General features: G+C 43.0%; 1 protein-coding gene and 1 long non-coding RNA gene across 9 annotated transcripts in view; one reads left to right on the top strand and one right to left on the bottom strand.

Annotated features, from left to right (window-relative positions):
* Positions 1 to 16006, bottom strand: part of LOC105236217 — a 161925-nt gene that overhangs the window by 51981 nt on the left and 93938 nt on the right. The gene's annotated exons all lie outside the window — the stretch shown is intronic.
* IRAG1 (inositol 1,4,5-triphosphate receptor associated 1) overlaps positions 1 to 16006 on the top strand; it is a 143550-nt gene that overhangs the window by 81976 nt on the left and 45568 nt on the right. For all 8 annotated transcript variants that reach the window (XM_034666562.1, XM_034666564.1, XM_034666565.1 and 5 more), the window contains 5 exons: positions 3054 to 3177; positions 8877 to 8907; positions 11570 to 11710; positions 12178 to 12309; positions 13576 to 13717. In XM_034666562.1, the coding sequence (XP_034522453.1) occupies positions 3054 to 3177; positions 8877 to 8907; positions 11570 to 11710; positions 12178 to 12309; positions 13576 to 13717 (570 nt within the window). The remainder of the gene's footprint in view (positions 1 to 3053; positions 3178 to 8876; positions 8908 to 11569; positions 11711 to 12177; positions 12310 to 13575; positions 13718 to 16006) is intronic.

The raw sequence follows: 16006 nt of genomic DNA, 5'->3' as shown, positions 1-16006 counted from the left end.
CAGATAGAGATATTATTTTTTCCTTAACATAGCATGCTCTTTCAATCTGCAAGTTCAGCTTTTCCCTCAAGTGAGGAAAATTTTCTTCTCATATATCTTTGAATATGTTCGTTGCTCCTTTTGTTTTGTTCATTAGTTCAGAGACAACATGATCTGCAAATTTCTCACCAATATCTCAACTACAGTTCCATTATTTAATCTCTAAATACTTCAGTCTTTCTTAGCTGCCATGTAGTTACCATGCCATTGTTTTCATTTTATTTCTTTTTGATGTGGACATTTTCACCTGGATTTTCTCTTTACCTAGATATTGTGAAGGTCAATTTTCATTGACTCCTTCCTACCTTATCTGAGATCTCTGTCCCCCTGCAGTGCTTAGCTGAAGACTGGGTATTTTGTGTCTGCTTTATTACTGCTTGGGTGGTGGGGAAGAGGGGAAGTCCAGATGGAGCTGTGGGTAGTGGTGTTTGTGGGATTAGTTTCCGCTCTTTCTCTATAGCTTTGTTCATAGTCCAACGCGTGCATTTATTACACCACAGTGTGGGCATATCTTTTTCTTTTGGGACAGTAGTAGTAGATTATAGATTATTTTCCCAATTCAGGGTAGAATTGTAGAGACAATTAGCCCAGGTGTTTATTTTCCAGACTTGGCCCAACTATTCCCAGCAGCCACTCTCACTCCCCTGCCAGAGAGAGGAAGGAAAAAATAGACAAAATCCAAGGAGTTTGGCCACTATGCTATTTTTCAAAAGTGGTGGTCAGGGGTAGAGGGCAGCTTCAACTGGGGCTTTCCATGTGTCTCCTGCCCACACTTCATTGGATGGGCTTGTTTTATTTTTTCTTTTGTCTTACTTTCTGGTAAATCCCTCCATATTGTTTGAGATAATCAGCTTTGGTAGAATGCTGTGCAATCATTCTGCCTTTCCTCTCCCCTCCTACTCAGTAAGAAAAGCAAATAGCAGCACAGGCAGTTTTTTCTCTTGGGAGTATTGTTGTAGTGGCATGGAGATCCTTCCTTTCTGAAGAAACTTTCTGAATCTCCTCTGGAGGCTGCCTGCTCACCCCCTCAGTCTACTTCCCTTCTCATTCTGTGGTATTACACTCTTGCCAGAATTCTTCCTCTTTATATCTTCCTGTCAGTAATAATTCTTTGAGGGAAGAAGAAAGGGCTGTCAAGGGTAGGAGCTCTACATTTATTCCTAGGAAGTTCTGTCTTTCTCTGGCCATTATTTTTAAAGATGATTGCCTTTTCTTACATTTGAGGGTTGCTGGTATATTTATGGTTGGTTTAAAATTTTTTGTAATTGTTGAGTTCAGGAGGAGGGTGGCTGGTTCTAGGATCCACAAGTTCTAGGATCATCCTTCAGACATCCATCCTATCAGGGATAGAAGGCCTACCTAGTTATTTTTTTGGTGGGGCAAGGGAGGCTCAACCTAGGCAACTTCTCTAGGCAAAAGCCCCTGGTATGGCTTTCACTTGATTATTAGTTCTTGTATGGTTCAATAAATCATAGAGATTTCTCATGAGTCCACTGTTTAATTATCTCTCTTGTGGGTACAGTGTGGAAACCATAAAGGTATCGCAAGGCCAGAGGCACCACAAGGTTTATCATCTGTCACATGGAAATGTCAGAGAGCAGTAAGTGCCAGGACAGAATCCAAAAGATGACAGGTAGCTAAGAGAACATCTAGTTCAATCTTATATCCAAGGAAGGATCACTGACTACCCCATTTCCAACAGATGGCCCTCTAGACATTGCTGGGATAGCTTGAGTACCGGCAAACTCCTGAATACTGTTCTGTTATTGGAAAGCGCAAAATATTTAAATATTCTTTACCTTAAGCCAAACTATAACTCCTCTTCTCTCTGCATGGTTTCCTTTGGAGAAACTCCTAATTCACATTACTCCCAATCTTAGCTGCACTTAGACAGCTACCACAAGTATGCCTCTAGTCCTGACCTCTGGCCTGGCCTACAATTCTGGAAAATGACTGAGCTGGTTGGAAACCTGCCCATGAGAGATGGTAGAACATGGATAACTATAACTCCTGCATGCAAGTGGAAAGTAACCACTGTATGGGATGAAGACACCTGATTTGGCTCAAGTAAAAGAGATTTGAGGCTTTTCATCCTAAATGTACAATAAGCCCATAGTAAGGTACAGTGTGTCTATGCTGCATGAATAACAAATGTCAATGCCAGGGACATTTGCCCATGTCTTCCTGAGTTAAGCGCTTATTAGAGCATATCTGGGACAGCAACAACCAGAATGTGTGCAGGTAGGGGATGATATCTAGAAGGCATGGGCCATAGTAGATAACAATGAGCAGTTGGAAAAACAAGGGTAAAGCTTGGAGAAGGGAAGCTTTAGAGAGGTGCAAGAGCTGTCTTCAAACAGGAGAAAGATTTATGGGAAAGAGAATACTTGGTTTGTTCTTTCTGCTTTCAGAGCACAGACCCAGGATAGTTTTATGAGATAATAAAAGGCTGTTCATTGGTTCTTTTGGCTAGGAGGCATCTATTTCTGAGATCTGTAAAAGATCTAATGACCTTAGCTTTACCCTATTTCTATCTATGGGAATATGGAACCAGATTTCTAGGTAGGACACTGGTGATTGAACCACTGAAATCACTTGAGGAAGAGTAATTGGGCAACAGGTCTCCTGAGAAGCCTGCCAAAGAGAGGGGACTTTTCCAAATATTATAGCTTTCAGTTGCCAGAAACCAACTTTGAACCCCAGGCACAAGAGCCTGCTTGGTACTATGGGGAGCAATGGGAAGAACTAGAATTTAGAGCAAATTGGTTTGAAAGTCTGACTGTGATAGTAACTAGTTTTATGACTTTAAGTAAGTTATTAACCTTGCTGAGTCTTTACTTACCTACCTGTAAAATGAGATGATTAAGTTCTAGCTCACTGGATCATTGCGAAGATAAAATAACAATTATAAAGCCCCTGGCATATAATTAGGTTCTTATAAACTGAAGCAAGGTGCCAACAGTGCTACTATAATTTCAGACATTTTATAAGTTAGGCACTTTGGTTTTTTTCAGGGCTCCCTTCTGAACTCTCCTCAGCTATTGAGGAAGAAGAGCCAAAGAGTGGCTTGGATGTCATGCCCAATATTTCTGACATGCTGCTGCGCAAACTGCGGGTCCACAGGTCTCTCCCTGGAAGGTAAAATCAGGGCATGGGTTGCATAAGACACTGTATTGGGTAGGCCCTGTGTTAGATTCTAGATGGGACATAGTGGAGCATGGGCCTTGATTTTTGACCCCAGAAAGGTCAAAGTCTAATGGTCCAGACAGGGCTAATGCATCCAAAGTAAAAAAGAGTAATAAAGAGCCATGTAAGGTGGTTCTAACTCAGAGAGCAGGTGGGGTTCATAGATGGGCACAAGGTATCACCAGAGGCTCATGGCAGCAGAGGATGGTGGACTTTGGCCCAGGAGAAACGGTTTCAATCCAAGATCTATCATATACCCAAAAATGAGAGGTTCTAGGTCTATTATCTGCATAAATACAGACGTAGAACATTTGGAACCACACAAAGAAAGATTGGTTGGAAAATCTACCAGGCTCTTCCACACATGGGAAGAAAGTGACTTCATTTGCCCAACATCAGCCTCCTCACCTATACAACAGAGGTCATAAGTACACTGTCATTGGTAGGATGCTGCACTACCTAGAAGAGACAGTGTGCAAGCAGGGACCTAAGACCATGTCAGCACATGGCAGACCCTTGATAACTGGATTGAAAAGTGAATAGTTTGGAGTATAAAGGAGAGAAGAGAGGGTACCACTAAGTAATAGGAATTGGGTGGGTGCCTGCAATTGAGGCATCCTGCCAAGCCCAAGTAACCTGGGGACTAAATTGTTGTGGGCCTGGGAAAGGCCATTAGGAGGAGCATTCAGACATAAGACAATTCCCTGATTTGGGGGAAAGGAAAACAAGTTTTGCCCAGGGGATGTGATATTCAAACTGTACATTATCATCACCTAAAACAGAGTCTTCAGGGCAATACTCAGAGGGGCCTAGCAACTAAGCCAGCATCAGGAAAAGTGCCAGAAACAAGTCAGAAGCAGACTACATCCACAGCTGGAGGAGGGCATGGGTGGGGCCAGTTCATCTCAGGGAAGGCAGAGAGGTGCTGTCCAGAGGCAGGAAACTGAAGGAGAAGCATGGCAGAGCACTGCAGGTTAGACAGCATGTTTACATGCTGTGCCCTTTGGTGTTTGTAACAACCTAGTGAGGCAGAAAAGGAAGATTTTGTTTATCTTCAGTGAGGGAAAAGGGGGAAAGCAACATGCTAGCAAGTGACAGAGTCAACAACTGAACTCGGGGTGGGCTGACTGCAGACCCAGTGCCCTTCCGTCTATACCAGGGGCCTGTTAAAGTACCAAACAATCACTGGTACTCTTTTGTCTGTAAGGAACAAGGCTGGTGAACAGTGTTATTGGCTTCTTTTCCCTCAGTAAAGTTGAAGACGATTAGTATCATTAGAGCTCACCTCCAGCCTATTAAATTTCCCTAGCTTCCCCAGGAGATGGAAACTGAGCAATTCTATCTTCCTTGAGTAAGTTAACAGCCACCAGCTACAAACCAATAGGCAAGACTGGGCCTGTGTGGGCCTGCATAGTCAATGAATAAGAGCAGCTCCTGAACCTGTGGTCCAGGCTCTCAGATTGAGGTCAGTGGCTCTCATGCATTGTGTCAATAGCCACATTGCCCATCCCCCGACTCTCTGCTCCAACCATTAAACCAGGCTCCCTGCTCCCAGCCTCAGTAAAGACTGTTTGCTACTTAGGCCCTTGGCCGGGCCCAGAACTCTCTATCTCTGCTTTGGGGCTTGGGATAGATGGGCAAACAGTTGCCTAGCAGAAGGAAGCCAGAACTTCAAGATTCCTTCCGCTAGAAAAAATATGGGGAAATTACACTTGAGTTTTAATATGAAGGAGCTGATTTCATGATCTATGTGGGCTATGTGAATTGGGACTGGACCATACCAAAAAGGAGCTCACAGAGTCAGCAAGTTGAATGAATTCAGTAGAAAAATCAGGTCTGGAGATGTCTGGGTGGCTCAGTTGGTTAAGTGTCTGCCTTCAGCTCAGTTCTTGGATCAAGTCCTACATCGGGCTTCTTGCTCAGTGAGGAGACTGCTTCTCCCTCTCCCTTTACCCCTTCCCCTGCTTGTGCTCACTCACTCTCTCTCTCTCTGACAAATCAATAAATAAAATCTTAAAGAAAGAAAGAAAGAAAGAAAGAAAGAAAGAAAGAAAGAAGAAAAAAGAAAAAAGAAAAAAGAAAAAAGGAAAAGGAAAGGAAAGAAAGAAAGAAAGAAAGAAAGAAAGAAAGAAAGAAAGAAAGAAAAAGAAAGAAAGAAAGAAAAACCAGGTGTGGAACCCAAATTAGGGACATGGTCAGTAGCTGATTAACAAGAATGCAGAGAGGACATGTCACTGGATCAAACACCAATAGGAGCAATAACAGGCACTTACTCAATAAGTAGTCATTGAGCGCCTATTATGTGCCAGACATTAGAATGGAGAACAAGTAGACACAGTTCCTGTTCTTACAGTGCTTACATTCTAGGTGGAGAGACAAATAACATTCAAGTAACTAAATGAATGATTCCAGATAGCAAAACTGCTAAAAGGACATGAGATAGGCACATACAAAGAATGACACAGGACTGGAACATTGGGTAGAGGGTCAAGGAAGGCCTCTACGATAAAGTAGTAATTAATATGAGATATGCAAATGTCAAAATGAAGTCATCCATGCAAAGATTTTGGTGAAGACATTTCCAGGCAAAAAGCACAGTAATTTCAACAAATGGTGTGCTGGGATGACTGGATGCAAAACAGTAAAGTTGGAATAACTTTAACCTCACACAATACACAAAAATTAACTCAAAACAGACCATAGGCCAAAATGTAGAGCTAATGCTATCAAACTGTTAGAAGAAAATATGAGAACAAACCTTCAATACTTTGGGTTAGTCCACGGTTTCTTAGATATGACACTAAAAGCACAAGCAACGAGAAAAACAAACAGATGAATAGTATTTCATCAAAATTGAAAGCTTTTATGATGCAAACAATACCATTAAGAAAGTGAAAAGACAACCCACAGAATGTGAGAAAATATTTGCAAATCATGTATTTGATAAGGGATTTGTTTCCAGAATATATAAAGAATTCTCTAACTCAATAAAAAGATAACTAATTTTTTTTAAAGGGTAAAAGATTTAAGTAGACATTTCTTCAAGGATATATGTGAGGGGTCAATAAGCACTGAAAGGATGAGCAACGTCATCAATCTTTAGGGTAATGCAAATCAAAATGTTAATGAGATACCTACCATTTCACATCTACTAGAATGGCTACAATAAAAAAGGTGGACAAAAACTAAGTATTGATGAGGATGTGAAGAAAAGAGAGTTCTTGGTAAAACGGTGCAGCCACTTTGGAATAACAGTTTGGCAGTTCTTCAAAAAGTTAAATATGGAGTTACCATATGGCCCAGCAATTCCACTCCTGGGTATATAACAAAGAGAAATGAAAAAAATATGTGTCTACACAAATGTTCAACAACGGCATTTTCCATAATAGCCAGAAAGTGGAAATAACCCGAATGTCCAATGAATGGATAAATAAAATGTGATCTATCCATACAATGGAATATTATTCAGCCATAAAAATGAAGTATTGATATAAGCTACCACATGGATGAAACTTGAAAATATCATGCTAAATGAAAGAAGCCAGTCACAAAAAGCCACATGTTGTATGATTCCATTATATGAAATTTCCAGAATAGGGACATCCATAGAGTGAGAAAGTAGATTAGTGATTGCCTAGGGCTGGGAATGGGGGCTGGGGGAGATAGATCACTAATGGGTACAGGGTTTCTTTTAGGGATGACGAAAAGTTCCAAAATTGACCACAGTGATTGATGGTGGTATAATTCTGCGAATATATTAAAAATTACTGAATTATAGATGATAAAACGCTAAATTTTATGGTATGTGGATTATATTTCAAATAAAGCTATTACGAAAGAAAGTAGGGATAAAAAAGGAAAGAATAGTAAATGCAAAGCCCCTGGGGCCACAATGAGGTGAGTTTGAGGAACAGAATGGTCAGTGGGTCTGGAGAATGGGAAAAGGAAAGTCTGGTAGGGGCTGGTTCACAGAAGACCTTGATTTTATTCTAAGGTCTATTTAAGGGAGTTTAAATTCTGAGGCAGGCATTGCCATCCCAAATAGTCTCATAGTGCATCACCTGCTGGGCTTCTGTGTTTTTTGAAGGCCCATGGCTCTGCCCCCTAGCTGTCTATACCAGTTCATAAGATATAGCTCTCCGCATCGGGAGCTGACCATGTTATGTGGCTTTTTAAAATTTATTATGTTCAGTTAGCCACTGTATCATTAGTTTTTGATGTAGTGTTCAATGATTCATGAGTTATGTATAACATCCAGTGCTCATCACACACACCTCCTTGAGTCTTCAGGGCTTTGCACATTTTGAAAAATTGGGTTCTATAGCAAAAAAGTAGAAAGTGAATTATCAAAATAGTAAGTTCGGTTAATAATGAAAGTATGTATACCTCACATACTATCCAAATAAAGCCAGGAGTCAAAGGCAAGCTCAGCGACTTTTGATAAATTTGTTTAAGCAATATGTGCCCTATATGACAGTCAAGATTATATTGGCTGGCCCACAGAGGAAAGGGCCTAATGGGTGGGGTTGTGACAAGCATTGTAATACAGCATCAAACATCTTTGCAGTTGTTTGTCCCATGCTCTGTACTCTGCTGACTTGATGGCCATGGGGTCTTGTTGCCTCATCCTCACAGGAAGGCTCTCACAGTCCTTTGTCAGGGGTGAGAACCAGCCCCTTGCAGAGATAACTGACCCCTACCTTTGCTCTTGGGGTCCTTCCACACCCGTCAAAGGGAGGAAGCTGTGTTTCCTGAGAATCTTATCGATGGCGTGCTCTGTTGCCAAGTCCTGTGACGCTGGTAGGACCCCTCCCAGTCCTCCCACCCCAGCACAGGAAAGGGCCCGTGCATTATTTACATTGTCTGGGTTTCAGAACAGGACTAGCTTTAGTCAACAGCAAGAGCAGCAGTAGCAGAGTGAGTGTGCAGAAAAAAAGGACTGCTAACTGAGGGAGTCACACATGAATAGGAACCTCTCAGAATGACACCTCTGTGCTGGCTGGGACTTTCTTGCCTGGTCTCTAATTCCAACTATCAGAGGAGGCTCTCACTGTAGAGAAGAACTCTGGCCACTCTTTCCTACCTTGTATTCCCTGGCCCACATCCACTCTTGTCACAACCCTCAGAGACAAGAGGAGGGTCAGGCTTTGCAGACCTGGGTAGCCCTGAAAAAATTATAAAGGCTACTCAGATGTGTACAGTTTATAAAGTATGTAGCACACGTATTTTCTTACTAAGTCCTCACAACAAGCCTGTGAGTTAGTCATAATAATAGCTAGCATCTCCTGAATGCCTATTCAGTGTGGATGTCTTGCATATACAAATATGTACACATACACATTTATACATATATACATACATAAATACATGTGTGGATGTCATATATGTGTGCATATATACACACATGCATTTATACATACATACGTATGTAGGTATACATACTTATAACACTCCTGTGGTAGATATTTCCATTTTACAGATGAGCAAACTTAAATAACTTGTCCAAAGTCACAGATAGTACAGGTGCTGATGGAGGACTGATGCCTTACTACATTCCTGGAAAGACATAGTCTGCTGGTTATTCAAAGTAATTTTTTAGTTTATTTCATAGGTTGGATATAGTTCATTTGCATGTCTTTTCTTTTTCACAGTGCCCCTCCGCTCACTGAAAAGGAAGTTGAGGTAAGTGATTCCAGTGCTTTATGAAATTTAGTGCCTGGGCTTGACTGGGTTTATTGAAAGCATTCCCTTTTCTAGCCTCTGCCCCTGACAATTTTGTACAAAAGGGGTAATGTGGACATTGTGATCAGCTCTACTGAACTGCTGAGACTCCCACCCCAGGTAATGGAAGATTTTGATAAACTTGGTCAGAGATGAGAAGGTAGCTGGAAATTCCACATTTCTTCAAGGATGGTTTATGCTCTTTAAAAGTATGACTTAGATACACAAAGTTAGCTGGGAGGTTGCAGAATTGAATCAAATTTATTTCAAAATTATTAACAGATGGTCAGATTTCAAGTTTTCAACTTTGGTCCAGAGGAAGAAGGTTCTTCCCTTCTGAGGGCTCCAGACATAAGGAAGGTAGCTCAGCCAAGGGAGGAGGCTGTTGGGCAGCTCACCAGATTTCCCTGATTCCTCCAGCACTCCCCTTGGGGCTTCCTTGTCTCTGTAGGGATGCTATCCCAACAGGGTTGGTGAGTGAGCGGAGAGGAATTTGCCCGCACTTCATTCTGGTGAAGGGGTAGGGTAGATGGACAAAGAGAGTGCATCCCAGGTGAGCTGGTGAGGACCTCTGATACCAGCCTAGTTTGTTTCCAAGTCAATTATGTTGGAGTTGATAGAAGGAAGGGAGTAAGAATCTGGATGAGTCCAGAATCTCTTTTCACTCCAGGTTCGGAGGATAGAAGGTTTTATAGTCTTTATAGCATGGTTTGCCACTGATAATGAGAAAATGAACATGCCCTTCCTGAGACCCAGTGGACTGGATAAGCAGAGGAAGACAGACAACGTGAAATGTCTGCCACAGATAGTAACAATTACCTTGCACACAGATATTGCACTTACAGTTCATCAGACACTCATATCCATCCTTTCAACTAATCCTCCAATCAGCTCAGAGAAGTTGGTAGAGCAGGAATTAGAACAAAGGAGGAAACCAAGGGATGAACTAATTTACCCAAGGCTCCAGACCCAGTGCTTAGCAGAACCAACATATAGACCCAAATATTCTGACTAAATTCAGGACTCTATAACACGCAGCCATGAAGGGGATAACTCATGTACAGAAAAATAAACATTGAACATTACTGATAAGTTTGACTGGCCTGAGGCTTGTGTAGGACAGAAAATCCCCACCCACTGACACTGGTGAAGATGGGCTCTGGGTGGTTTGTTTAATGGCCAGCTCCTACCCACAGATGTATACTGATACAATCAGTGCTCAGCATGGTGACAGTGCACAGGCTTTGAGATCAAACAGTATAAGGTTGAATCCTGGCTCTACTACTCCATGTCACCTTGAACAAGTTAATGACATCTCTGGTCTCAGTCTCTTTACCCAGAAAGTGCCCATAATAGTTCCTATTGCAGAGGCTTGTTGTGAGGTTAAATGAGCCAAGGTGCACAGAACTCACAACAGTGCTAGCATATAGTAGATGCTCAATGTGGAGTATCTTCCAGTGTTGCCATCGTTGCTGTTATTGGGCCAGTTCAAAGTCTTCAGTTCTGTCTGGAAGATGTCTACCCACTGTGGGCCATATCACATGAACTCAGAAGTTCAGACAGAGTTAACTCACCCCCAGGGTGTAAATCTGCTGCCACTTGACTCAGGGCAAATGAAGAGTGTAAAAATAAAGACCATTGCTTCTTCCTGTGTAGAGGCCATCTGTCTACTTCTCCTCCCCAGTGGTTTCCTATCATGCCAGGAGTTTCATGTTTGCTCAGTCCACCTTGCAAAGTTTCATTCATGCATCCTGAATTTTTGGCATGGAAAATTTGTTCCAGAAAACTTCTCCTAACAGAATCATACCTGGCCTTATTTAATCTTGTGGAAGCTTCTTAAAGCTGCTTTCTGTGTAGAATTTATAATACTCACACAAGATGCTGGTTGAAGTTTGCTTTAAGTCAAAAAGGCTTACATGAGAGACTATGGACTCTGGGAAACAAACTGAGGGCTTCAGAGGGGAGGGGGTGGGGGAATGGGATAGGCTGGTGATGTGTATTAAGGAAGGCACGTATTGCACAGTGCACTGGGTGTTACACGCAAGTAATGAATCATGGAACTTTACATCAAAAACTAGGGATGTACCTGTATGGTGACTAACATAATATAATAAAAAATAAAAATAAATAAATAAATAAATAAAAGGCTTACATTCTAAATGGAGTTTCTTTAAATACAGTGGTTCCTAACATAATATAAAATAAATAAATAAATAAATACAGTGGTTCCATGCAAAACCTCCAAAACTCATGTGCAATAAATCCTAGCATGAATCCAAACTGCTTACACAATCAGCTATGCTGGCCTGAGTTTACCTAAACCTAAATACAGGATGTTATTTTCTTGAAATTCGGGAAAAAGCAAAGTGTTATTCTCTTACTATTTTTCAGTAAAATGCATTTGGTCTTCTGGTTCTGGAAAGAACCTAGCATGAACCTCAGGTTACTATTTCACAATCTTTTGTGTAGTTTACTATGGATGGAGAATTTCTATTGTGCATGGCTGCTTTGGTGACTGGTTCCAGGAGCTAATGTAAAATGCTCATGCAAGAAACACACCCGTGACCTTGTTCCCTGTAATTACCCCTTCCTAGCATCTTTCCTACACTCTTGTTCCCAACAGAACGTGTTTGTACAACTGTCCTTGGCCTTTAGAAATGACAGCTACACTCTGGAATCTAGAATTAACCAGGCTGAAAGGGAACGCAACCTAACAGAGGAGAACACAGAGAAGGAACTGGAAAACTTCAAAGCTTCTATTACGGTAATTGTGGAGACTGATGGGGGAATCCTTGGAGGAGGGACTGTCTCCTAGGGCTATGCCAGGTATCCTGCTTCTCTCAGTCACCAAGTAGAGTATCCTGACATGAGAAATCAGGCCAAGGCCCTGAGTCTTCCTCAGAGAGCTTGGAGGAGCTAAGGCAGAGACCTGAAGGCCTGGTTACCTCAAGGCTGTGAGTAAGGTCTCTGAGTCCTTGGCAACTTCTCAAGAGGAGGCTGGGTGACCTGGGATGGCAAAGCGAGCGCCTTAGGAACCAGAGACCTGGGTGTGATTTCCTTGTTTCAGGTCAGTCAGGTATAGAGTGTCCACATTGGACTTCTCCAATCCCCACCCAGACCCTGCAGAGGCCACTCTATTCAGCCAGGATGGGGACTAGGGCTTGTCTTGTGACAGCTCAATCAAGTCTTGGTATGTGAGGAACCCAGCTGATGTTCCTTATCACTTCCCAGTCCTCAGCTTCACTATGGCACCACTGTGAGCACCGAGAGACCTACCAGAAGCTGCTGGAGGATATCGCTGTCCTGCACCGCTTGGCTGCGCGCCTCTCCAGCAGAGCTGAGATGGTGGGGGCCGTCCGCCAGGTGAGCCTCTTCAGCTCTCAGTCCTCTGACTAGCTCAGTTCTGCCCACAGTATCTAAAGCAATAATGTAAGCAATGACAACTACAGATCCCACTTATTGATGGCTTCCTCTGTGCCTGACATCCTAGGTACATTATTGCGTTTTACTAAGAGTATTTCTGGTGGACCTCTAAACCTTGAGGTGTTCCTTGGTAAAAGCTTTCTGTGAACATGTAAGTTTGGGAACTGCTGTGTACTACCTTCGTTTCTTAGAGATTTCTAATACATACTGGCACCATCAAGGCTTTGAGAAATCCTATAGTGAAGAAGCCTATTTAAAACTACCTATGTGTTTCCTAAATGTATTTGACTGAAGAACCATAAAATACCTATTTTCTCATAAAATACCTATTCAACTCCCATGGAACCAGTATTTGGTAAACATACTTTCAGGAAAAACTGCTTCCCCACAATGAAGACATGAAACTTCAGAAGGTAATAGCACTAGTGAGTGGCAGAGCTGGGGTGTGGGCTCAGGTTTGGCTCCCTCTCAGCCACTTTGAAGTCCTAAAGCACACAGGACACCGCCCTGATCCAGGATGGTGTCATGAGATCAGACTGCCTGAAGCCTAATCTTGGCTCCACCAGGATTCACTGTGTGACCTCAGGTCAGTTACTGAGCTGTGTTCCAACTTCTCCAACCAATGCAGATGATGATAGTGTCTGTCATATAGGCTTACCATAATATTTGCAAAGCACCTAGATGTTATTACCAATGCTGCTAGGCCCATGCTTGCCTATTATGCTGCATTGGTTGCATCAGCAGGGTGTTCCTGGGACAGAGCCTAGAGCTGCTCTTGTGGAATGAAGGAAGGACAAGCCACTGGGCTGTCCCACCCCTGTGTTCTTCTGAGGAAAGGGCACCTGACTCAGCAGCACACCCAGGAAGTCATTCTGGCTGGGAGAAGCAACAAAGGGAGAGCTCAAGGGACGTGGCTATCTCCAGGAAGCTTTCCTGACGAGTTCTCTCAGCAGAGATGACTTTTCTACCTCTCATCCCCTGAGGCATTGTGGCTGGGCTTGTTCTTGTCCTCCCTGAGTGCCAGTGCCTGAGTCCCCCTCTCAGCTCACACCACAGACAGCAAACTCTCAGAGCTGCCCTGTTGAATCTAAGATTGGTCCCTGTATCCTTTTAAGTCTCCCAGCCCACAGGCTAACTCAGAGCAAACAAGTGCCAACAACCCTTTCCTCCAATTGCCCTGTGCACTCATGCTCTCCTTTCCTGCAGGAAAAGCGCATGTCAAAGGCAACAGAAGTAATGATGCAGTACGTGGAAAATCTGAAGAGGACGTATGAGAAAGACCATGCAGAGCTCATGGAGTTTAAAAAACTTGCAAATCAGAATTCAAGCCGCAGCTGTGGCCCCTCTGGTAAGGAACTGGGCTCCTGCCCCCATCTTGGCCCTGCAGTGTGGGTCCCTGATGGCCCTAGGCCAGGACCACATCCATCAGTGCAGCCTGAGGAGTTCTAGTTGAGCAAGGCTCATTGCCTTTGTCCGGTGCTGCCCGTAGGGGCCTCGCAGCAACTATTTTGGTGAGCCTAGGGACCTAGAACCAGGAAATACGAACAGTCCCGAAGCAGCTCCTGACACAGTTAACCACACCAGCTGACCACGGACATGAAGCCACAGGCTGCAAGAGCTCACTCTACTTTGTGAGAAGGACACACCCCAGACCTTACAGTCTGTGTGCTTTGGGGCCGACATGTACTAAGGAATTTGGACTTTATCCTAGAAAGCATCATGGATCCAACCGGATTTTGGTCAAGGAAATGATATGTTCATACATGCGGTTTAGAATGTTCCACTGATTACAGTGTGGCACTTACATTAGTGGGGTAGAGTCAGAGATAGGGAACCCACAAAGCTGCTATTACAATAGTCCAGGTGAGAGATGAGTCTGGGCAGTGGGGGTGACATAGGATCCTGGCTAAAGGAGATATTGCTGAGATAAATAGACTCGTGGGCAAGACAGTGTTTTAAAGAAATACTCAAAAAATGTTCTGTACACTTGCTGTAGGAGCACAGAGGAGATTCTGCTTGAGGGAGTCAGGGAAGGGTTTACAGAGTGATGGCATCTGGGCAGTGTTTCAAAGTAAAAATAGGCATTCTCCATGGAAGAAGGGGAAATATACCCCAGGTAGAGGAAACAGCGTGTACAAGGATGTAGGGCTGGAATGGAAAGGTTATGAAACAAAGAATTTGATGTGGTTACAGTGTTGGAGTGTGATGACGACAGTTTGGAGGTAAGCCTTGGTAGGCCAGGGCCACATGCCAGGCCATTCTAATAATTTGGACCTTTGTCCTCAAGGCTATGAGGAGGCACTGGTGAGTTTATACCATCTAACATGGTCAGATTCTACTTCTTCTGAGAGTACTTGTCTAACTTCAGAGCGGGCAATACATTAGGAGAGTGTAGACACTGGAATCTGGAGAGACAGGTCAGGAGGCACTTGCAGCAATCCAGGATGAGGAAGACGGTGACTTGGACAAGGATCTCTCCTTGAGAGCCAGGGTCTGGGCTCTGGCTGATGAGGATGGTGCTAGCAGGAGAAAACAGACCTTTTAGTGACCGGAATCCTTGTGGAATGCAAACATCCGTGTTACCAAAAGCAGGAGGAGGGAAAGTATAACAGATGGAGAAACCTTTATAAACAGGAGGTTTCACAAGTTTCCTGGGGAATATCAGTGACACTTTCCAGAGTCCAAAGGCAGTGTACACATGCTCCAGACTGTCTGCTTTGGATCTTGGCAGCAAGACTCCTGACCCACATGCATCTGGGCCTATAGCAAACTAGTTTCTCTCAGTGTTGGGAGTTGGGGAAGTTGCCACTAAAGGAACCATAATATGTGGGCTCTTGCATTACTGTCCTGGAAGGTGCAAGGTCTACTGTAAACTGCCCTATTCAAGATTTATGAAGTGAACAGTTACCCATGAGTTTTATTAATTCATGCTAAAGACATTTTTTGAGCTCCTTTGCTGTGCCCTATATGATACTAAATATAGAAGTAAAGGGCACATGGTCACTGAGATCCAAAGGAACTCCCAGCCCTTGCAAAGGGCAGAGCAGTATAACCAGCCCAGTGACAAATGCAAGTAGATTCTTGGAGGGAGCATACTGTAGAGTCCCACATTCAGTCTGGGGACATGAGAAAGTGCTTACAATAAGAAAGGAGATGGTAGATGAGTCTTAAATGGTGACTAAGTGTTTTTCAGACATTTGTTCCCATTTCACTGTTTCTCAGCCTGGGCTGGGGTAGAGGGGCCAGCATCCACCTAACAGGTGTGCCCATTAGATACTCAGTGACCATTCCCTAATAATGTTGGTTTTTAAGCCTTTACATGACTTCTAGCAATCTTTTTCTATGCCTGAGACTCTGAAGACTACAGTGAAATAAAAATATCTCTGATTTGAAGAAAGGTGATACACACGTAAAAAAATCACTTTTTTCCCTGAATATTAAACATACCGATTGTCTACATTTTAGGTTACTTCCTTAAGATATATTTCCAAAAAATGTAAATACTGGCTTGGGGGAAAGAAAATTTTATAAGGCTCTTAAAGCCAACTATTTTCAAATAACCCATTGATATTTCCATTTAATGGGTAATAATAATGCTCAGTTCATTGTGCCATTGACATTCTTGTCCTTTAAAAAT

The sequence above is a fragment of the Ailuropoda melanoleuca genome, chromosome 8 (genome assembly GCF_002007445.2).
Source record: "Ailuropoda melanoleuca isolate Jingjing chromosome 8, ASM200744v2, whole genome shotgun sequence".
In the NCBI taxonomy this organism is placed as follows: domain Eukaryota; kingdom Metazoa; phylum Chordata; class Mammalia; order Carnivora; family Ursidae; genus Ailuropoda; species Ailuropoda melanoleuca.
This window is presented reverse-complemented; position numbering and strand designations above follow the sequence as displayed.